The following is a 24,646-nucleotide window of genomic DNA, read 5'->3' as shown; positions in this document are numbered from 1 at the left end:
GCTACATATTAAGGCTGTTTACGGCGAGTTTTAGCTGGGTTTCCACCTGGAAGGCTCTAAGGAAATCTGGCAACCTCTTGAATGAAGTGAACTGTGAAAGAACGCCGTTCACACACACCAGAATGAACGCGTTCGCGTTCACGTTCATCAAGCGGAATTACAGTACGTTCAGTTCACGTTCACCCAAAATATGAACGAGTTCATGAACGATCGTTCATTGAACGCGTTCAGGCACAACACTGTTAACCAGTTTGAGTATAGACTCCCAGGTATCCTCTGATAAGGGAAGCCCTAAGTCCTGCTCCCATGCTGCTTTGAGTTTATCTGTAGGGGCACTCTTAAGATCCAGCAACATGCCATAGAAAGACGAAATGAGCCTTTTTTTGAATGGGTCTGTGGCAAGAACTTTGTCAGGTCAAGCCTATCGATGCACCAGGGCTGGGTGTCTGGGAAAGAACAAAATGTCTAGCCTGAAGATACCTAAAGAAATGTGATTTTGGAAGGCTGAATTTACTACTTAACTGCTCAAAAGATGCCACGGTGCCGTCTATGAACATATCTCTAAAACGAATCATACCCCTCCTGTGCCATTCCTGGAAGGTGGGGTCCTCAAGGGATGGTTTGAAAGAGTGATTTGATGCAATGGGGCTAAGAAGAGAGAAGCTGTGAAAACCAAAAAACTTCCTAAATTGGGCCCAAATTCTAAGAGAATGTTTAACCACTGGGTTTTTGATTGATTTAAGTGAAGGAAGTGGAAGTGAGGAGCCGAGTAGGGCAGGAATTGACAGGTCATCAGTTGGATGTAACTCCATCGCCACCCAGTCAGGGCGGTCAGCGCCGTCGCAGTAGAAGGACCAGAATGCAAGGCAGCGCAGGTTAGCAGCCCAATAATAATAACGAAAGTTTGGGAGGGCCAGACCACCTGCAGACTTAATTTTTTGAAGGTGAGTTTTGTTCAAACGTGGCCGTTTACCTCGCCATAGGTATGAAGATATACTGTAACTGAGTCAAGGGACTGAAAAAAAGAACCAGGAATAAAGAGTGGTAAGGTCTGGAAAAGGTACAAAAATTTAGGTAAAATGGTCATTTTGACTGAATTGATGCGACCCACAAGAGACATTGACAGGGGTGACCATTGTGTAAGGGTTTGTTTGGTCTCATTTAACAATGAGATAAGATTCTCTTGGAGCAGGTCTTTGTGTTTCCTTGTCACAGATATGCCTAAATAGGAGAATTTGTCATTTGCGATTTTAAAGGGAAAATTGGAAAGGTCTAAAGCATGCGATTCGAGATTGGTAGGGAAAAGCTCACTTTTGCTGAGATTCAGTTTATAGCCTGAGAGTTTCCCAAACTGACTGAGAAGTGACAGCGCAGGGGGTAATGAGGCCAGAGGGTGAGAGATGAAAAGCAAGAGGTCATCGGCATAAAGCGAGACCTTATGTTCCCTGCCACCTCTCCAGATACCGGACACATCCTCACAAGATCGGAGCGCCGTGGCAAGCGGTTCGATAGCCATGTCAAAAAGCATGGGACTAAGGGGGCACCCCTGACGGGTTCCACGATGCAGATTAAATGGTTTTGACCGTTGAGAGTTAGTACGAATTGAGGCTGTTGGGTGTAAATAGAGAAGTTTAATCCACAGAGCAAAGTTCGGACCAAAACCAAACCTGTCCAGCACAGCAAAGAGATAATCCCATTGGACGCGATCAAATGCTTTCTCCGCATCCAGAGAGACAACGCATTCAGGGATAGCCTCAGAGGCAGAGTAGATAATATTGAACAGTCGCCTTGTGTTGAAGTAAGACTGCCTACCTTTAATGAAGCCAGTTTGGTCTTCAGATATAATTGTGGGGAGGGCATTCTCCAGCCTATGGGCTAGGACTTTAGCTAGGATTTTAGCATCTGTGTTTAAGAGGGAGATGGGCTTGTAGGAGGCGCATTCAGTAGGATCCTTCCCTTTTTTAGCTATGAGGGTGATGCAGGCCTCCGAAAAAGAAGGAGGGAGGGAACCGTGGCTGAAGGATTCTGAAAGAACTGAAGATAGCAATGGGGAAAGCAAAGTAGAAAATTTCTTTAGAAATTCCGCCGGGAAGCCATCAGGGCCAGGACATTTACCCGACTGCAGTGAAGAAATGGCTCGAGTAATTTCCATCAGGGATATCGGTTCTTCTAATGTCTTACTTAGATCTGGTGAAAGACTGGGAATACTAAGACTATTTAAAAAGTCTGCAATCTCATCTCGATCAGTCTGAGATTCCGAGGTGTATAGCTGGGTATAAAAGTCCCTGAATGCTTCATTTATGAGTAAGTGGTCTGTAGTTACATGGCCATTTGGTAATCGAATCTTAGAAATATTTTGTTTAGCCTTAGAGCCTTTAAGTTGGTTGGCTAATAATTTGTCAGATTTGTCTCCATAAACATAAAACCTGGTTTTACTTTTCAGAAGTGACTGTTCAATTGGGTGAGTGGTAAGCAGGTCAAATTTAGTTTTAAATTCTAGCCGCTTTTTGTAAAGATCTGGGGATTTAGTCCGAGAATATTCTTCATCGACCTCTTTAATTTGGCGGGCAAGGTCTGATCGCTCCCTATAAGATTTTTGCCTCACCCTAGCAGTGTAGGATATAATCTGTCCCCGGAGATAAGCCTTGAGGGAATCCCAGACAGTTAGACTAGACATTCCTGGAGTCATATTCGTGGATAGGAAAAAGGCTATTTCCGTTTCCATTGATTTAACAAAATTTGTGTCCGACAGCAGAGTTGAATTGAATCGCCACTGTCTGTCTCTCTGAGGTAGGTCAGGAAGGGACATGGTTAGAACCACAGGAGCGTGGTCGGAAATGACAATGCTCTGATAAGCACAGGAATGAACCAGGGGAATCAGTTGATTATCAATAAAAAAATAATCAATCCTCGAGTATGTGTGGTGCACTTGTGAGAAAAAGGAGTATTCTCTGTCACATGAATGTAAAGAACGCCACACATCACAAACACCGTAGTCAGAAAGGAACGCCTGAATAAGACGGGCTGACTTACTTGCTGTGCCGGGGTTGGTAGAGGATCGGTCTAGGACTGAGTCGAGCCAGCAATTAAAATCACCACCAAGTATGAGAGAATATGTATTAAGGTCAGGGAGCAGTGAAAACAGTCGTTCAAAAAAGACTGCATCATCTGAATTAGGGGCATAAACGTTCACAAGTACGACCAATGTATTGAATAATTTCCCAGAAACGATCACGTAGCGACCAAACTTGTCAGAAATCACATTGTGCTGCTCAAATGAAACATCCTGACTGATCAGAACTGAAACTCCTCGGGCCTTAGCTTGAAAGGAGGAGTGAAATCTCTGCCCTGACCACCTCGGGAACAGGCGGCTATTATCAGAACTGCGAATATGAGTTTCTTGTAGAAAGGCTATTTCTGTTTTAAGCTGTTTTAGATGTGAGAAGTTCCTCTTCCTTTTAACAGGGTGATTCAGACCCTTAACATTCCAGCTCACCAACTTCAAGTATCTACTCATAATATCTAAGAAGAAAAATTAGGTGTGCACAATGACCTAGGCAAAAAAAAAGAGAACGGAAAGGAGGTTGAATGTGACCCACATTAAGTAATGAGTTGAAAAGAGTTAATGCAAAGTTTCTGGCAGTGACATATCCCCCCGACCCACCCTCCCCAACTAAGACAGCTGCTATAGAAAAATAAAAAAAAAGCAGCAAGCTCTTCAAAACAAACATAGTGCAATAACACATCTTCCTATCCTACACACTAATAGCTTTTGCTCCCGTATCATGGGTGTATACATATTAGCACCTTAAAACGTGTAGATGTAAATAAAAAAAAGGAATACCCTCTCAAATCTTGACCTGGAAGTCCCGATATGAGCCCAGAAATATTTGTACAAAAATATAAAATATAAAACGTCCGACTTAAGCAGCGTAAAAGTAAGGTTAACAGCTTACAATTATTACAAAACTTATAGGTAAATCGGAAAAGCTTTTTTTTTTTTTTTTTTTTTTTTTTTTTTTTTTTTTCTCTTTCTCTCCCTCTTCACCACCTAGTTTTCCCCTTCCCTCAAATAACCAAAAAGAACTGCAAATTAATAATATTTGCAAAGGGGCAGTCAAACTAACAGAGAAAATACTGGTTGTCGCGGGGTACTCACCCTCCCCTCAGGAATAATGCGAGCTCACCCTCCCCTCAGGAATAATGCGAGCTCACCCTCCCCTCAGGAATAATGCGAGCTCACCCTCCCCTCAGGAATAATGCAAGCTCACCCTCCCCTCAGGAATAATGCGAGCTCACCCTCCCCTCAGGAATAATGCGAGCCCACCCTCCCCTCAGGAATAATGCGAGCCCACCCTCCCCTCAGGAATAATGCGAGCTCACCCTCCCCTCAGGAATAATGCGAGCTCACCCTCCCCTCAGGAATAATGCGAGCCCACCCTCCCCTCAGGAATAATGCGAGCTCACCCTCCCCTCAGGAATAATGCGAGCTCACCCTCCCCTCAGGAATAATGTGACTCACGTAAAAAAAAAGAGAGAGAAAAAAAAAAAAAAAGTCAGTCCGTGAGCGTCAGTGAGCCGCACCGGGCTGCAGGCGGAGCCGTGACAGCCTCCAACAGTCCCGTTACGGTGGGTTTGAAGTTTTTCTGCGACTCGTGATGAATTTGCGCGCCTCATCCACGGAGCCGATCCACTTCCTGGCTCCCCCGGACAGCGTGAGCCGGAGCCGGGCGGGGAAGAGCAGAGCCGGCTTCAGACCCAGCTGGTACAGCTCCGACATGACTCCGCTGTATTCCGCTCGTTGGCTGGCAACTTCGGGGCTGTAATCCTCCAGGACCCGGACGGTGTGGCCGCGATATTCCAACTTTCCCCTCCGGCGCGCCTCCCTGATGAGGATATCCTTCGTCTGGTACCGGTGAAGGCGGACGATGACCGGGCGCGGTCTCTGTCCCGGGGCCGGCTTGGCGGCGAGGGAGCGGTGCGCTCTGTCTATCTCCGGCGGTGATGGCAGCGTATCATTTCCGAACAACTCACACAGCAGCTTGGAGAAGAAAGCCGCAGGAGACTCGCTCTCGGTCGACTCCGGTAAGCCCAGGATACGGATGTTCTGCCTTCGGCTCCGGCTTTCCAAATCCACCACCTTGGCCTTCAGCCGAGCATTATCATCCCGTAGAGTCGAGCAGATGCCTTCAAGGTCCGTAACTCGCTGGCTGAGGTCTTCTGTGGCGAGTTCAAGGGACGAAACACGTTGGCCATGGTCCTTGACCGCGAGCCGCGTTTGGTCGAGTTTGGAGTCGAGCTGACTGAAAGTATTTTTGAACTCGGCGGCCAGGGCAGCGCGGTGTTCCTCCAGCAACGTGGTAATGGCCGCCAGGGTTAAGACAGCGCCAGCCTCGTCCTTCTTGCCCGACTTGCCGCTCTTTGAAGCCATCTCGGAGGTAAGTGGGCTCGTTCGAGACAAAAAAAAAGAAAAACAGCAACAGGGAATCCTTTTTAAAGGAAAAAGTTTGAAAGTTTGAGGGCTTGGTGGTTTAAAAAGTTTGGCATTCACGGGAGCACTCACGAAACACGTCTACTCCATCTGCTCACCAACCGGAAGCCCCCAGATGGGTTTTGATATTGTCCTTATATCGTTTCTTCTGTCCTCCTTGGGTACGTTTCCCCTCCTTCAGTTGTCCGTACAGCATTTGCTTTGGCAGGCGGTTGTTAGGCATGCGTACAACATGGCCTGTCCATCGCAGCTGGTGGCGGATGATGGTTGTGGTGATGCTGGGGATGCTGGCCTCCTTCAGGACGCTGATGTTAGTCCGCCTGTCCTCCCAGCCGATCATGAGGATCTTTTTGAGACATCTCTGGTGGTACCGCTCCAGGGCCTTCAGATGTCTGCTGTATATGGTCCAGCTATCGGCCCCATAGAGCAGAGTGGGCAAAACTACTGCTTGGTAGACAAGTAGTTTGGTTTTGACATGGATGTCCCGATTCTCAAAAACCCTCTTCCTCAGCCTAGCAAAAGCTGCGCTGGCACACCCTATGCGATGGTGTATCTCAGCATCAATGACAGTTCTTATGGAAAGAAGACTGCCAAGGTAGGCAAATTGATCGACATTTTCCAACATTTTGTCTCCCACATAGATTGTGGGGGGTTGGGGGTGTGTGTCAGGAGCTGGTTGGTACAGGATCTTAGTTTTCTTGATGTTGATATCAAGTCCCAGGAGTCGGTATGCTCTGGCAAAAGCATTTAGGATGTTCTGGAGGTCAGCCTCAGAATGAGCAACTAGAGCATTGTCATCTGCGTACTGAAGCTCTGTGATGGAAGAGCTTTGAATCTTGCCCTTTGTCCTAAACCTGTTCAGGTTGAAGAGCCTGCCGTCTGTCCTATATATGAATTTGACGCCCTCACGGAGGTTCTGGCTGGTGAGGTGGAGGATGGCTGAGATGAAGATGGCAAACAGGGTTGGTGCAATGATACAGCCCTGCTTTACCCCAGTAGCGACCTTGAAGGGAGTTGATTCAGAGATGCCATTTCCAACCACAGTTGCGGTCATGTCATCGTGCAACAGACGCAAGATCTTTAGATACTTTTCAGGGCATCCGATCTTGGAGAGGACACCCCAGAGAGCAGTTCTGTTCACAGAGTCAAAGGCCTTTGTGAAGTCAATGAAGGCCATGTACAGTGGTAGATGTTGTTCGCAACATTTTTCCTGCAGTTGACGTGCTACAAAAACCATGTCCGAGGTTCCCCTAGCAGGACGGAAGCCGCACTGTGACTCTGGGAGGATCTCTTCTGACAATGGCAGCAATCGGTTGGCCAAAATACGGGTCAGTATTTTTCCTGTTGTGGACAACAGGGAGATGCCTCTGTAGTTACTACAGTCCACCTTATCGCCCTTCTTATAGATGGTGACAATTAAGGCGTCCCTGAGTTCAGCTGGGATTTCCTCTTTCTCCCAGATTTGACCAAGGAGGCTGTGGATGTGACTAAGGAGAGTTGTTCCACCCTGCTTGAGGATTTCAGCTGGAATTCCATCTGGTCCGGGGGCCTTGTTGTTGCTCAGTCTCTTGATGGCATCGGTGACCTCAGTTTCAGTAGGGGGATCACCCAAGTGCTCCATGATGGGTCGCTGAGGGATCTGGTTAATGGTTTCCGCCTCAACTGTGGTGTCTCGATTCAGGAGCTCCTGGAAATGTTCGCGCCATCTAGAGCTGAGACCTACATCGTTCTTCAGCAGTGCTTGTCCATCTTTAGAGCGGAGGGGGTTCAGGCCTCGATAGCTTGGCCCATAAATAGCCTTGGTGGCATTAAAGAAACCCCTGGTGTCCCCAGAGTCAGCTAGCCTCTGGATTTCCAAGGCCTTCTCCATCCACCATTGGTTCTTCAGCTCTCTCACCCTGCTCTGGACAAGTGCCTTTGCCACAGCATGGGCCTGCCTCTTGTCCCTGCAGTTGATGTCGCTCTGCCAAGAACAAAAGGCTTTCCTTTTGGCATCGATTAGGTGCTCTATTTCGATGTCTATTTTTGATGCACACACAAATATAACCTGATTTACAAACGTTTTTTTGTCTGTGAGCTGCGCTGGATTTGTGTGTGACTTTTGAGACTCCTCTGACGTGACTCGATCCACAAATAGGTTTTTTTTAACACGGAAGGATCTGCAACCAATCAGATTAAAGGGGCGGGTACACCTGCTGTTTGAACTGTGTTCGCTTAGAAAAGTGATTAATATTTCGAGTTGGTGGAGTAAAGATAAATAAACAGCAACAGGAGATAAAAGATAAATAAACAGGATGGAGAGGAGATCACTGTTCTGATTTTCTTGTGATATCGGTAAAGAAAACAGCGCGATCTGAGATGGTTTGTGGGGCTGTTCAACCAGAGCCGTCGGGAGACTGCACTCCAAGTCCTGCCGATGCAGCAACTGATGATGAAAAACAGCAGAGATATTTATGTATTTGCTCCGTTTGGTTTGACTACGTGTTACATGGGATTGTCCCGCTGATTCCGCTCAGAACCAGACAGACGCAGCAGAGAGCTGCTGCGCTACCTGACGGGGACGAGCTGCAGCGGCCAGGTGGAGCAGCACGCCCATATTGTCAGGAGATTAATTTACCGAAATATCTGGAGTAAAGTCGGTATGAGTCGACTGATAACCGAAGAACCTCTGTATCAGCTCAGATGTTTGATGATCGGTGGACTAAACCCCGAACAGCATCATCACGGCTGCATCTTCCCATGCATGACTCTGCACCGGGACTGTGTTGATCTGCCACCGCTGTTTTGACACATGTTTGTCCCTGTGTGGTGGCAATGTCACATCATGAATGTGAGGATAACAGCTGCTTGTTTCTGACCTCCACGTCTGGTCACTGTGGTCAGCTGGTGTCTGACCGGGACCAGTGCCACTCGCGGCCAGAGCCAGAACGCGACTGCAGCAATATTCACCCCCGTCATTTGATGCGTCAACAGGCTCGTTCTCCTGAAAGACACCTGTAGTTCAAATACAGAAATATCTCCACTGTTTCTCATCATCAGTTGCTGCACCGGCAGGACTAGAGCTTTCCCAACGGCTCTGGTTGAACGGCCCCACAAACCATCTCAGATCGCGCTGTTTTCTTTACCGAGATCACAAGAAAATCAGAACAGTGATCTCCTCTCCATCCTGTTTATTTATCTTTTATCTCCTGTTGCTGTTTATTTATCTTTACTCCACCAATTCGAAATATTAATCACTTTTCTAAGCGAACGCAGTTCAAACAGCAGGTGTACCCGCCCCTTTAATCTGATTGGTTGCAGATCCTTCCGTGTTAAAAAAAACCTTTGTGGATTTGTGGATCGAGTCACGTCAGAGGAGTCTCAAAAGTCACACACAAATCCAGCGCAGCTCACAGACAAAAAAACGTTTGTAAATCAGGTTATATTTGTGTGTGCATCAAAAATACATTTGTATATCTTGTCCTACGCACGTGTGAATTTTTCTGTGCATTTGTGAAACGGTGTGTGTATTTGCAAATTGGTCTGTGCATTTGTAAAACTTGTCCTGTGCATTTGTCAATTATGAGACTGTTCTAGCTCCATAAGGTACTGCTTCCCCAAAAACATTGTGATGATGGACCTATGCCGTGATTTACAACCTATGTTGGAACGAGAGACAAAACGCACCAAAGCCATCCCAGTGCACATCCAGCTCCTATCCACCCTGGGATTTTTGGCCATCGGAACATTTCAGAGAGAGATTTGAGACATATGCGACATTTCGCAGCCGACACTAAGCAGAATCATGCCGGCAGTGTTGGATGCAATAATTTCTCTGGCACCAACTTACATCCAGTTCCCATACACACATCACCAACAAGCCGAAATTAAACGAGGATTTCACGCCATCACCGGATTCCCAAACATAATTGGAGCTATAGATTGCACCCACATCGCAATACAAGCACCATCACACAATTAATTCAGACACGTGAACAGGAAAGGATTTCATTCAATCAATGCACAAATAATCTGCGATGCAACTATGTCTCTGTCAAACATTGTTGGCCGGTGGCCTGGAGGAACGCACGACTCATTTATTCTGCAGAACAGCTCTGTTGGTGTGCACCTCCAAGCAGGAGCTGTTGTTGTTACCATATATGGTCAATTGGAGGCGTTTCTGAATGCAAATGACCCTAACCATGCACGAACACAGCAGTTAAGAACAGGTGGGATTTATCATCACTGACGACTGTCTCGCCGGTCGGCCTGGCCCCGAGGGCAGCCCCCGGAACTTTGAACTTTGGCCTGGCAACACAGAAGCATCAAAAGCAATAAAACAAATTTGCTTTTTTATATGTTAGCAAAGGTACACGTTTATTATAAGGTTTGATTCACACACATTTATTAAAAAAAATAAGGAAATATATAACAGCAAATTATATTTCTGTGAATATTAAACAGTATACAACAAATGCAGATGCATGCATATGTACTTTTGGATTCAAAGGATGGTAGGACTTGTTTTCTGGTTTTTACCTCTAAGCCAGGGGTGTCCAAAGTCGGTCCTCGAAGGCCGGTGTCCTGCATGTTTTAGATGTTACCCTGCTTCAGAGACACCGTGATAAAAGTAGCTGTATCACCAACAGAGTTGTCCAGACCTTGATGGCAAGCTGGTGACGACTGTTAATTTGAATCAGGTGTGTTGAAGCAAGGAGACATCTAAAACATGCAGGACACCGGCCCTCGAGGGCCGACTTTGGACACCCCTGCTCTAAGCCATCACAAGATGGAGTCACATTTTTTTTTCTTTTTTGTGAATCACTTTCATTATCTTAATTGGAGTCCATTACGACTGAAATACAATACACATGTGATAATGCTGGTTAATTATGTAGCAGATACGTCGATTGTTATATCAGAAAGCATTTCTAATCAAACAACTCTGGATGTCAGTGGCAGAACAAACAGTCATGTAATTTGAGACCCATGTCCTGTAAAGTACTACATGTAAACAGGATGTCTAGACCCACATTAGATCTGAAATGACTACACCCATGAGTTTAACTGGTTTGTTGAGCAGAACATATATAACTTTAGGTTAATTCAAACACAAGAATCATAGGCTCCAAGAAGGATTAGCAGAAGGATTGATTATTTCACAAATGTATATTTTATGAGCAGAAGAATATTCACAGCCACATACAGTAATGTCTCATTTTAATTCTTTCATCAAAGCTCTCCTTGGACCAAATTTTCCAACATACATCGGAGGCTGTCTGAACAATCAACTGAGCTTAGTTCTTTGAAGTTCAAACATGTACAATTAACAAAATTGGCCAGCCCTTAAATTTTTAGTCGACCAATAATAGCCAATTTTTCCTCAGTGCCGTCCGCAGATGATGCAAAGTAAAGAAGTGTTTTTTTTCCCAACCTTTTAATGAGGCTGGAACTGTTAGAATCACTGATAGAATAGAGATGATGTTAACACATACTAAACAACATGCATTATAGTCAAGTCTTAAAATTTCATCAGCATTTGGCTTTTCACATTTGTAAATTTGGACCCATAGAATTTGACTGGCTCTTAAACAGCTATTTTAAAGTGTCAGCTGTAGGCACATTTGGTACCGCCTATTATAACTGATGTCTGCTGTTCATACTCTAAAGTTCAGATTTTTACTTCAGTTGGTTGATGCAATATAGACGTGTGAGTTAAGCTCTCTGGAAGAACTGTCAAAATTTGCAGTGCAAAACATTTTAAATGTGGAAATAGACAAATTTGATTTTGGAGGTTTACATTAATATGTGTTTAAAAGGAAATGACTGTTATGTTTAACATATATGGTTAATAAAAGTAAAGACATCCTTTCTTCCATCCATTATCCATACAACCTTATTCCAATGCAGGGTCATGGGTGTCTGCTGGAGCACATCCCAGCTTTCAGAGGGGTATACCCCGGACAGGCTGCTAGTTCATTGGAGGGCACCTTTCTTCTATCTGAAAACTAATCTTCCCACCTCCAGAGCCTTGTCATTTTTTATTTGGATCACACTATCAAAGAGAAAGATCAAACAAGTTCAGCCACACTCTTGGATATCTATTCAACCTTACGACTTTCTGAGAAACAGTGATCACAACTAAGGAAAACTACGTAAGTAGGAATACATACATGGGGCACAGTGGCGGAAGATTGACACTTACTGTAGGTAGGAACACTGGAAAAAAAATGTGGGGATAAAAAAATAAAATAATAATAAAAAATTAAAATAATACAAGGAATATATTTGATATTTTTACATACTATATCTGGATAGATATTATTATTATTATTATTATTATTATTATTATTATTAATAATAATAATAATAATAATAATAATAATAATAATAATAATAATAATAATAATAATAGTTCAAACATTTCGTTGAGAAAAAAAAAATACACCACTGCAATCAAGCAGTCAGGTCTTGAGTTGAGTTGTAGTAGTACTTCTTGAGAGGTAGGAGCGAGCACTGGTGAACCTAGATGTTGATTTTCTCACACTCCGCTGCTTAAAGAGTTCCTTCGTTTTTTTCCTGAAGTTTTTGCCAACAATGACGTAGAGAATGGGGTTGAGAACGCTGTTGAAGAAGGCAAAGTAGGTGAAGGTCTGTCGGCAGATGAGCAGGACGTAAAGGACGGAGCATTTTGTTATAATGCCCATTTTACTAAGTATCGTTGGCATCTTAGTCAGGTGGAAAGGCACCCAGCAGATCAGGAACGCCAAAAGGACCGCCAAGAGCAGAGTGGTGGCCTTCTGGTCTGTGTTTTGAGACTCTAAACCTTCAATTAGCCTGTTCGTCAGTACTTTGATAATTTTGATTGTGCAGAAGGAAATAATGGCAATAGGTATGCAGAAACTGAATATGAAGAGCATAAGCTCAAACAGCACATACGTATTTTTTGGATAATCAATATAGCATCTCGTAACATTTCCCTCAAAACCTAGTTTCCTAAAGATGAGTGAGGGGAGACTCAGGAGAAAGCCCAGACCCCACACCAGCAAACATCCAAGTTTAGCATAAGAAGGTCGGCGCATTCTCATTTGGGTCATCGGGTGTACAAGAGCCATATAACGATCTATGCTCACCAGAACCAGGAAGTAGATGCTGCAGTAAGCATTCATTACAATCCCCACATTGACAATTTTGCACAAGGATTCATCAAAAGTCCAAACGAATTTCCTTGAAACATTAACGACCCAGAAAGGCAAACAGGACACCAGGACCAGGTCAGCAGCTGCCAGGTTGCTCAAGTAGATCTCAGGCACGGTGCAGGCTTTCTTGTGGAGACAGAACACCATCAACACGAACACATTAAGGACTATTCCCAGCACAGCTATGACGAGGATATAAACTGGAACCACCTGGAAGGTCCTGTCGTCATGGTAAAGTTTACAGTTTGTGTTATTTCCTTGTGTTTGGTTTCCAGACATCATGCTGAGGTTGGCAGAGATGCTGAACAGAGAGAGAGAGAAAGGAAGACTTTATCTTTTACACGTAACAACTGAAAATTGAGACATCCAACTGTTATACTGTGAAATATTTAATGAAGTATAAAACCAGTTTCAACAAACCGTATTTGTTTTACATCTAGATCTAAAAGAAGATGATCATTGACAAAGCACTTGTAATTTCATCACCATATCAACTATTTCCATTGTATTAGATTATACATTTGTCAAAGTGAGAAAAATATGTTTTTGTTAAAGGTATTGTGACATCATTTTTAACATGCTTTTAACACTATTAAAAGTCTTGGCCAACATCCCTCAAATGTGTCTAAAAGGGTGTAACAAGAAAAACTTCACTCCAGTACTCCATTCCTGGCTTTTTATGACGGTGTTTTTTAGCGCCGTGAAAAACGTGTCCTTTTCCCCCTTTCCTGTCAATCATTACCCCGCTCCTCCTCCCAACCTCCTCCAACACAACTGCTACACACTTCTGCCGGCGTCTCCACACACACGTGCGCACACCGAACCACAAACACCCACACACACAGCCCAGACAGGGCGACTACAGCCCGGGGAAGAAGTCCGTGACCGGGACTCGACTGGAAGTCGAGTCCCGGTCACGGACTTCTAACAGCGGCGTCGGAGAGTTAAGCCGGGAGCGACAGGCGAAGCAAGCATGCACGGAAAAGCAGCACGGCGAAGTAGTCCACCGCAAACAATCATAAAAATAAAGGCATGCAAGCAGCAGTGTCCCCTTATCTTAAGTCCAGTCAGTGGCCGCGGGTCTTTTTAGCAGTTGTCCTCCGGTGATGAGAACAGAAGAGGCTCTAAACAGCTCCGTGTTAAGCCTGATTTATGGTTCCGCGTTAAATCGACGCAGAGCCTACGCCGTAGGGTTCAGCGTACTGTGCGCGTCGCCGCGTAACCCTACGCCGTAGGCTCTACGTCGGTGTAACGCGGAACCATAAATCAGCCTTTATGGTGCGCTGGAGAGAGGAGGCAGGGAGCTGGGTGGAAGGGGCGGTGATTTAGCGGGTCTATACGTAACGGCCCGCCACCAAACCACATGCGCCGTTTTTGCATAGTTATGCGGAGAATCCCAGAAAGCACACAATACACTGAACATTAAAAGTTCGTTGCTTTTTGGGTGTAATTGATGTCAAGACACCCAACAAAACACAAAAAATCAAGAAAAATGTGTTTTTCATGTCACAATACCTTTAAATGTTACTTCACAAGCATTGTAGAACTCATATGGCATTAAAATGCAGACAAACTAGATTTGCACATGAACCGAACTGGAGTGGGACCAATTCTCACTCTGCCAGTTTCATGTCTGAGACTATTTTTGTTTTTTATGGTTAATTTTATGAAATATACTGCAGTATTTTAAACTGTATAGCAAATATAATGTACCTGTTTCTGAAACTTTCTGCTGTTGATGCAATTTGTATTAGATCTTTTTTTTTCAGAAAAAAAAGAGAAAACAAAAATCCAATCAATTTCAATTTTCATATCTGAATTGTCCGTCTTTAGTATGCCAAATGCAGCTTTTTATCCCTATACCTCATGTCCTGAGATGCATCTTGTCTGCAGGCATGCAGAACAGTGGTGCAGTGGTGAAAGAAAAATAGCAGATAAAATAAATAATAATCAGTAGGCAGCGATGGTGGAAAAGAGTAGCATTATTAATTATTTGCTTTGATTGTTCATACTGCCTCAAATTAACTGTACTACTTAAATGTGCTCTCAAAAAAATGAAAGGTTCAGTTCTTGTGGGTAAATGATCAGTATCAGTGAAACATGAACAAATCTTTGTATCTGTCTCCCCCAAACCACCAACGCTTTATGATAACTATTGCAACTTCCTGTGTAGCTGGTATAATATTAAAAACAGCTGAAAAAGTGCAAATTGTATTTTTTTTGCCACAACTCAAAAAGCTTGCACAACCTGTGATAACTCAGCATTTGCATTCGCAGGAGCTTTGTTGTTAAAATGATGTAATTTCAAACGCAACAGGTGTTTAACTGTTCGTTCCTGGCTTCTATCAGCATCAGTTTCAAATATTTGTTGTAAAATTTTCACTGCATGAACAGAGTTTGAGGTTAAACCTTGAAGTTAAACTTAAGGTTACACCTAACACTCAACATGTCAGGACATGCAGTTCAAAATTAGGAGTCAAAATGTTTCAATAAGTAGTTCAGCCACTGTTAAGCCAGAGAAGACTGTTGCTGAGCTCTCAATCACAGAGTTTGTTAAACATAGAACAGTGAGATATTAAAGGTTCTGCATACCTCATGTTTACAAGAGTCGCCCCTCCTGGTGGAAAGAGAGAAACTTAAATCACCAAGAAAAACACTTTTCCAGTAACCGCTACCTGTGTCTTCTGTTCTTGTCTTGCTTGCTTAAAAGGATGAAGAGATGATGTCTTGCACTGAGATGGTGACAGTATTGTTCCACTCCTTATTCAATTAGCCCCTCCCTCATCTTCTCTTGGCAGAGAGATTTTTTTTTCAGAGGCATACAGAGACTTATTCTTAAAGGCATCACACTTACATTCAATTCAAAATGCAACAAAAACTCTTAGAGAGCTGCAGATAAATCTTTACCAAGAATAAATAAATCTTATTATACTGTACTCTATACGTTTGCTCTTTTTTGAAGTACAGCGGTGCATTTAGTTACCCTTTACACTGATAAAAAGCAAATTTAACCAATTGTACAGGAGACAAAAGTCACTATTCAAAACAACTAAATTCAACAGCTTTGATAAAAAAGTAAATATGAAGACCATTATTTATGGATATTCACTCCAGTGGGCATCATTATCGATGCGTTTTGTTAATATTCGGGTTGTTGTTGTACCTGCGTCACATACTTGTCTTTGTCTCTAAACGGTTGCGTACATATTCATTCAGAAGCAGTTGTTTTCACTCCCACTTAGAAATCAAAATTAAAACCAGAGGAAACAGATAAAAATTATTATTGTTTGCAAAATAATAGTGATTATTCCCAGTGATACATAAACATTAAACAATAAATAGATACAAGGCTGCTTATAAGAGGCATGTGAACTTTTGGGTTCTGAGGAAAGGACCACTCGCCTCTTTAAGGAAAGCCTCTTGTTGCTCTTTGGGAAAGATCTGAGTAAAAACAGCTAACTATAAGTTGTGAAAGAGTTTTCTGGTCTGATTACATTCCCTGACAAGCCCCAGCCTGTCTCTGCAATACACATTTATTAGAAGGACACAATCAAAGAAGTGCAGTGGCCATATTGTGTAACAGCCCTTTAACAGCTGTTTATTTAAGGAAACTACCAATTTGCTCGTTAAGATGTTTATGCATCCTTGTGGACATATATGTGTGTTTAAAGAATGCAGCAAATAGAGAATACATCCTAAAGGGCTTATGCACTGAAGATACTTCACTCTCACAAACATACTGTATGTACCATAAATACTAAGACAATGGCGATCCGTCCAGGATGTAGCCCGACTCCCCCCTTCATGATATCTGGGAGTGGCTCTTAACACAATCACCCCCTGTGACCCTGAAGTGACAGGGCAGGTATAAATAATGCATTAAGGGGGAGGAGTTTTGGCTAAAGTCCATTAAGATACTTCAGGTAATGGTTCTGCTTTTCTACACGCTGGCTCATATTATCATATCTTTTTGCTAAGGAATTGGGAACCCAGTCAAAGGTTGTTTTTTTTTCCATGGTATACAAAAATACTACTGAAATACATGTTTCAGTTAATTTCCCCTCTGGCATAAATAAATAAATAAATATTTTGAATTAGACTAATATCTATGTTGTGTAATGCTAGCTTTTCTCACACTTTGCCCTCGGGTGCCTCAGGTAGGCTTCACTTCCTCCCCAGCAACCTCCACCCCATCTTTGCAGAGAATAAACATCAAGAGGAAGCTCATCATTTCTTTATATCAGCTTCACAGTACCGTTCTGATGTATTATTTTCAGTTGTGCATAACAATGCACAACTGTTGTTGAGATAATGCAAATAGAGGTGGAATATTTGCAGAATGGTGTCCTTTTTTTCATGACCACCCATTAATAGTTTGTTTAGTGAATGAGACTTAAGCCTTCATAGTACTGGCGTTGCTTAATTGTAATTAGGGCCCGAGCACTTACAGTGCGAAGGCCCTATTGTATACGTAGGAATTTTTTTCCTCGTCGTTTTTTATTTATTTATTTTTTTTGTCCTACTTTCAATGAAATGAGGGCCTTTTTGCCCCCATAAACGTGCCCCAAAAGTCACCAAATTTGCACGCAAGCCAGGCCTGGTGAAAAATGTCATGGTTTGCATTAATGGGCGTGGCCTAATGGCTCAACAGCGCCCCCTAGAAAACTTCAAGAAAACCTCAAGCCCAGGCCCTGTTCTACGAGGGTGCATAAGCATGCACTGCACCCTCAGTTCAGTTTGCATGCTCAGTTGAAAAGATGGAAAAAAAACTGACAAGTGCGCATGCGTTAAGGCTGATTTATGGTTCCGCATTACACCAACGCAGAGCCTACGGCGTAGGGTACGCAGCGACGCACACCGTACGGTGCGCATCGCCCCGTAACCTACGCCATAGGCTATGCCGTTGATTTAACACATAATTCAGGCTTGTACGTCACTCATCTGCATCCAGCGCGCAGTTACCTGCACCAGCAAGACGCTGCTCTCTGCTGCACCGTTAACACAAAGTAACGATGGATATTCGGAAATGGTTCAAGCACAACCATGCCAGCAAGTAAGACAACGGTGGTTGTCTAAGCCCAGACTAAATGTAGCATTTTCTTTGTTCTGCAGCGATATTACTGCAAAAATGCACTGTGGCAGGGTGGAGAGGTTGATGGGACACGCGCACCTGTGTCCCATCCGCCTGAGTGGCTGCAGCTCTCCACCCTGCCTGCCTTTATAAGGCAGAGCTGGACAGCAGCGAGGGGTCGGAGGAGCTGCTGGCGTGAGGTGCTTGTGCACTGGGTGATTTGATATAATAAAAAGGGTTCTGCGCGAAACTCCGTGTCCTCTCCATCCTGTCGGTCGGGCCCCGTGGCACTCACACTGCTACATGCACTTGAAAGACACTTTAAATATTATTGTTTGACTGGTATCATTCCACTTCAAATGACTGTCATGTTTTAGTGATGGTTTTGAGCTGTATAAATAAAATTAGTTTGAATTTCTATGTTTTATTTTCAGGGTAAGAAACATCTGTTGCTAGATTGTCTGATGGGTGAGGTAGCCCAGACTAAATGTAACATTTTCTTTGTTCTGCAGCGATATTGCTGCAATAAAGCATTTGAAATACACTTTAAATATTCTTGTTTTGCTACTATCATTCCGCTTGAAATTATGGGAAAATGCATAATTTAGTGTTGAATAACCTGCCAGGCATGTGGACCCCCTCTGATCTGAGATGCAGCCCTAGTCATCATTTTCTAGCCCTGCTCAAGCCCCACAATACGGTTTGACGTACATGCACGAAAATCGGTACACACCTGTATCATGTCGCAACTTAAAGAAAAGTCTCTTGGCGCCATGGCCGAAACCGAACAGAAAGTCGGCCATTTTGAATTAATCGTGTAATTTTGCCGCAATTTATGCCATTTCTTTGGCCGCTTCTTCGCCCGAACCGTAACGTGTACCCAGGTGTGTTATACATCAAAATGTGCGTCTCCATCCTGCAACTATGCGCATTACTTTTCTCAGTCAAAAGCCAAAAAGCGCCCCCCCCTTCATCTGATTGGTCCATATTAAATATATCCTACTTGGGGACATGGTTTGAGAGAAAGAGTCGTGGGTGGTGTCATCGGACTCGGTTTTGAGTCCTTTAACATAATTGGTGCAAATTAGCCCCGCCCTTTCTTCTGATTGGTCGATATCTTATAGTTCCTACTTTCTGCCATAACTTTTGAATGGTTTGATATAGAGAGTCGTGGCTGGTGTCATCCGCTAAATGTCCAGGCCTGAAGAATCTACATGCAATTCATACAAGCTTCCACTGCAGACTGAACGTGCACAAGGGTGCGAGGGCCCGTTCATCGCTGCTTGCAGCTTTAATTGAACCAGTTATCTGCAGGGCCCTTCTTTTTTTTAACTGAATAAACCTAGGTAAGATGACTAAAATCATTGCTGAAAAGGGATGGGACATAAGCAATACTAGGAAATCATTGCTGTGTTTTATATTGTTGACACCTGTACATATTCTCAAGTAAAAGTAAATACAAATGTCAGAAAACAGACTTTAACAGACTTTATCGTTAAAAGATGCCCAGTCGTCTCAAAATGCTCCATGAGGAGTACACTTGACAATAATCTTTCAAGGAAGTCAAAGGAGTATCGAGCTAATCAAATGGATTGATTGCAGTCACAAATGACATTACATCAAGTCATAACAGAACCTTGCTGAAGTAGATTTTTAAAAATAAAAATAGTTATTCACTTAAGATACAAGCATCAGAAAATGACAGATCACGGTACATAATAAACCAACAGAGATTTCAATGACTACTGCATGTTATACAATGAAGATACAAACCTTACCCTTGATTTTAAACACTAGGAGATAAATATATTTCGGCATATTGCACAATCCCAACTTCAAAAACCTTGTACTCTTGTGTAAAATATGAATGTAAAACAGAATGTACTGACTTGCAAATGTTGTTACAATACCGATCACACAAACCCCCAACACATAAAGAATATAAAATGTTAAAGGTCCCATTGAATGTAACACCAGGTTTGCCTTGTCATAGTTAAATAAAGACAGTTTGGTAAGCCTAAAACTCCTGTTGTCACTTCCCTAATATTTATATTTCCCACTATAAACATTCAGCTGAATAATGATCCATTCCTCCCAAAACTTGCAATGTGTTACAAAACAGTTACAAGAAGTGTGTTTGGATTTCAAACATAACAAACATCAGTCTTCTTTCTGCTGGGGTCAGAAGCATCAGACCCCCAACTATGTAGCACTCTTGACCTCTACAAGGCAACTTGGAAGGAAAATATCAGTTTGATACTGAAAATGCTGTGTCCCAGGTTGTTCAGGAAATGTTGTACTTCCCACAGTCTTCCAAAAGAACTGAACTGTCAGGGTGCATGGCTGATGCTTGTATAGAGCAGGATTGCAGTCTTATCCACATCAGAATCAGCTTCACTGTTATTATGCAATGGAACTGTGTATGTCTTGACCCTCTTGGTATGCAGGCTAGTCCCCGCCCTGGCCACATGAGGTGGATGCTTCAACAGTCAGGACAAGGGGGGCCAGTCCGTGTGATGAACGGAGAGGGGTTTAGCAGAGAGCACTAGGACCTCTCAGCAACTCAAAACATTTGGCACATCATACAACGAAAAATACAAAAAAGATACAGGACTGCTAGATCAGGCAAAAAAAGAACTATGTTTTTGTCCCAGAACTCCAACAACAGGTGTGCTTGATTACCAGATACATAAAACCTTTGTTAAAAGAGAAGGGGATGTCACATAGCGGTAAACATTGTCTTGTTCCCCAAGCTAGTAAGAATTACACTGTTTAACAGATTAAATACAACATGTCCACAGTGCAAGTCACATGTGGCATTCTGGAGCTTGTAAGACGCAATGAGATTTGATGAGATCCATTTTCTTGTATGCAATTTTCATTATCTCTATTTGCGTCCATTATTTCGACAAACTGCACACTTAAAACTTCCTCTCATGGTGCTGCTTAACTGTGTAACAGCATTATGATTGTGTTAAGTCTCATGAAATAACAGTTTGAGGGTCATATCCTGTATATTGTAACCATAAGCAGCGAAGGAAGAGGGAATGATGTCATCAAATTCATATTTGATCTTGTGCAGTAAAAATGACCACAGGCTTAATTTGCTCCGTCCTGTTGATGTAAGTAGACACTAAAGAGCGCTGATATGTTGACATGTCTGACCCTCTGCGTTGATGTGAAGCACTTCTGTAGATGGCGCTAACTTTCCTCCTAAAGTACTGTCCGGAGAAGACATAGAGCAGAGGATTGAGGGTGCTGTTGAGAAATGCTAAATACACTGAAACCTGTCTGCCTATGTCAAGAGTGTGAAACCACTTATTCTCTTCCAGGACTTTATAATCACAGAGTAGGTCAAGGAAGGTAAATATCTGGAAGGGACCCCAAGAGAGTAAAAACAGCAGTGTGACGGCATACATCAGTATTGTGGCCTTTCTGTCATAATGAACATAATGAAAGCTCTCCACCCTCTGAGCCAAAGCCTTGATTATATTCCAACTGCAGAAAACAATGACCAGAACCGGGAGAACGAAACCCACGACATTCATCAGAATATGATTGGCGAGCTTCCAAGGACTGTCATGAGCATAATCCAGGATGCAGGATGTTGTTTTGTGCTCCTCTATAAACTTCACCTTTCTGTGAGCTATGGTTGGCATGCCCAACAGGAGCCCGAAGAGCCAAAGAATGAGGCAGATCACCTTGGCGTGAAGTGTCCGTCTGAACACCTTGACCTTCATTGTCTTCACAAGGACTAAGTAGCGGTCAATGCTAATCATCACCAGGGTGTAGATGCTGGTGTAGAAATTGATGACAATGATGGCGTTGACCATAGTGCACAGGACATCTCCGTACTGCCAGTTAAACCTGTTGCGGATGTTCATTGCCCAGAACGGGAGGCCACAGAGAAGAATAAAGTCAGCCAGTGCCAGGTTGCCCAGGTAGATATCTGCTACAGTCATTTTATCCTTGTAGGCTACAAACACAACCAGGACAAAACTGTTAAAGATTAGTCCAAGCACACATATGGTGAAGATGTAGGGGGGCACAATGGTAAACACAAGTTCCCATTCTGTAGAGGTGTTGAGCCCTGGGGACAAGCTGCTGTTCTCGGACCACAGTAGTTTAGTTACTTGCTTCTCTGGCTCCATGAGCTAGAAAACAAAACAATTCCACACAACTCTTGAATGAAATGCTACGTTTGGATTTGAAATACATATTTTAGTTTTATAACTAATATCATTGTGTCCTCATGCATTAAGATTGAGCTTTAGAAATTACTTTGGCAGAATTCTTTGAGCAAATAACTTCAAACAAGTTATTATGTAAAATAACATATTAGGTATCTTTATTTGGACCAGAGAACACACACTAATAAATCAAACATTTTTCCCATTAAACCAGACAAAAAAAAGAAGTCTCCTGAAGCAAACTAACACATTCTTTCATTCTACCTGTTTTATGTACTTTTATCATGTTTCACCCTGACTGTCTGATCTAAGGGTTTGGAAAGGTTATTTACATCCTGAGACCAATTGATTATTAAAAAGAATAAACAATAATATCAGATAAATTCTTACCGCATGTTCAGTGAAATCGTTCATCCTGTGGCTGGTATTAAATGGGACGTAGAGCAGAGCTTGGTTCTGTTAATCACCCTTCTGATAAGAGGAGAGAGTGAGCCAGTGGGGGAAACAGCTGAGCAAACTTGTATATATTACTACATTCTTCCACACCCTTGGCCACAGCTTTCAGTACATCACCTTGTTTAGAAAAGAGTCAAAATGTGTTATGTACGTGACTAAGAGGTGAACTTAAACTGCAGAGCACTAAATGTGTCAGAAAGGATTGTAAACTACGGTTGACAAGCGTTGGAATAAGAAAGACTATTAAGAAAAAAAATATGTGTGAAAAAAAAATACAATGTGTACAGTATTTACCATACTGAAAAAAACATTTTACATTAAGTACATTTTTATTAATACTTGGAAACGAATACAAATGTCATAGTGCCAGTTCTCTAAGATAACAAAAAGAAAAATAAAGAAAATAGGGTGAAAAAAAAGAAAAAAACATTAACAGTGACAGTTCAAAAGAAATGGTTGTGATGTGATGAAACACACTGGTGAAATGTAACCCTTAATGTTAAGGAGTAAGCATTGCTTGTTGTTGACTGACTTTGCTTGTGAGGGTTTTGTGTGGATTGCTCATCCGACATTAAAGAAACATCTATTCATCCATTTATCCATCCATACACCCACCCACCCATCCATCCATCCATTAACTTCTACTTGTTCGGGTTTGGGTAGCGGGGGCAGCAGCCTAAGCCTGGAAACCCATACCCCCCTCTCTCTGGACACTTCTTTCAGTTCTTCCAGGGGACTACCAAGGCCTTCTCAAATAAGCTAAGATACATCATTTCTCTGTCTGCTATCTAATTATGACACAAGGGGATTCAGTGAGCTGTTCCTTTAAAAACGGTAAGTAACTCACTGGTCATCAATGTCCAGTACATTCACCTATGTATATCCAAAAATTAACCACAATGTCCATCAGAATGTCCGGCAAAGACCCACAAAGAAGTAACAGCCAGATATTGCCTTTATCTCCACATTTTCTCATTTACTGTTAAAGGTGACTTTTGCAGTGAGTCACAGTTAGGTAATACATTGGATGAAAGGATAAAAGAGCCAGCTATGCTCACAGTCATGTTTTAGATCAGTCTTGAAAGCCTTTTTATGGGTATATGTCTGGTAAGATTTGTAATTTGGGAAAGTAAAAGGAGCAGACGAAGATAAGAGTAAGAGTAAGATTCCAGGAATCCAGACACTGAGGGAAGCCCTACGTATGCAGAGGGCCTCACAGTCTGGTTTTACCTCTGTGACTCAACAGCGTCTTGACGTTCACATCGAGGCAATGCAGGGTGCAGGGTCTGGTCAACGTGAACAATGTCAGCCAACACTTCCCTGAGCCTCAAAGCCAGAGCTTTTGACAGGATTTTGTAGTCTCCACAGAGCAAAGACACAGGCCGCCAGTTCTTCAGGTCCTGAAGGTCCCCTTTCTTTGGGAGCAGAGTTACCACAGCCCATCGTCTGAGCATAGGCAGTGGATGACTTTCCTCTGGCCATTCCTGGTCTCTAGGCCGAAAATAAACTTAGAAGGGCCTCCACCATGAACCATGACCGTACCAAAGCTCCCTGTGCTGCTGTGACACCCAACAGGTTGGCTATAGCAGTCTTTTTATTTTTTCAACAGGCTCCACAGCTTCAACATGCCCTTGATGTCCTGTACAGCTCAATAAGTGCTGTACCTCAGTCTCCAGGTCTTGAAAGGATCTGGTAATGTGCTTGGTGACGTTGCGAGTATACTGTTGACCAAACTGCTTCATCACTGTTTTCCCACCATTTCTGCACTGACGTAAACAATGACTTCCTCTCCCTATGTGAAACCCATGAAAACATAAAAGCCTTGAAGAACAGTCTCCTAAAAGAGCTGTATTAAAATGCCAATAGGCACTGGATGTCTTCACATTCTGGATAAAAATGCATCACTGAACCAAGGAATGATCTGACACACCCACCGGGACAATACAGCAGTTTTTAAAAATACTAAAATGATGTTTAAAACAATAGAACCTGTCTAGTCTGGCCAGAGACATTGTGTTGTCTCTGCAGTGAGACCATGTATACTGTCTATTCTTGCCATTAAAACCTCTCCACACATCCTTCAACTCATGCGTCTCAATGAGATGATTTAGCCGAGTGCACGATGCGGGATGAGGCTCCAGGTGATTTCTGTCCAGTGCTGCATCAGCAGTGCAGTTAAAATCACCACCCAGGGGGCCGCTCGGTGGCGCAGTAGGTTAAGCGGTGGCTCATATACTGAGGCTACAGTCCTCCTGCAGCG

The 24,646-nt window shown here is 43.0% G+C and overlaps 2 protein-coding genes across 2 annotated transcripts; both read right to left on the bottom strand.

The window, feature by feature from the left end:
• Positions 1-9,847: 9,847 nt before the first annotated feature.
• Positions 9,848-15,393, bottom strand: LOC133462232 (B2 bradykinin receptor-like). Its single transcript, XM_061743360.1, has 2 exons — positions 15,262-15,393; positions 9,848-12,970 (listed from the first exon to the last, which is right to left on the bottom strand). Exons 1-2 carry the CDS (start codon positions 15,264-15,266, stop codon positions 11,935-11,937), a joined length of 1,041 nt encoding a protein of 346 aa, XP_061599344.1. The 5' UTR covers positions 15,267-15,393; the 3' UTR covers positions 9,848-11,934.
• Positions 15,394-19,240: 3,847 nt separating this feature from the next.
• Positions 19,241-22,405, bottom strand: bdkrb1 (bradykinin receptor B1). Its single transcript, XM_061743695.1, has 2 exons — positions 22,321-22,405; positions 19,241-21,894 (listed from the first exon to the last, which is right to left on the bottom strand). Exons 1-2 carry the CDS (start codon positions 22,342-22,344, stop codon positions 20,803-20,805), a joined length of 1,116 nt encoding a protein of 371 aa, XP_061599679.1. The 5' UTR covers positions 22,345-22,405; the 3' UTR covers positions 19,241-20,802.
• Positions 22,406-24,646: the final 2,241 nt, after the last annotated feature.

The sequence above is a fragment of the Cololabis saira genome, chromosome 16 (assembly GCF_033807715.1).
Source record: "Cololabis saira isolate AMF1-May2022 chromosome 16, fColSai1.1, whole genome shotgun sequence".
In the NCBI taxonomy this organism is placed as follows: domain Eukaryota; kingdom Metazoa; phylum Chordata; class Actinopteri; order Beloniformes; family Belonidae; genus Cololabis; species Cololabis saira.
This window is presented reverse-complemented; position numbering and strand designations above follow the sequence as displayed.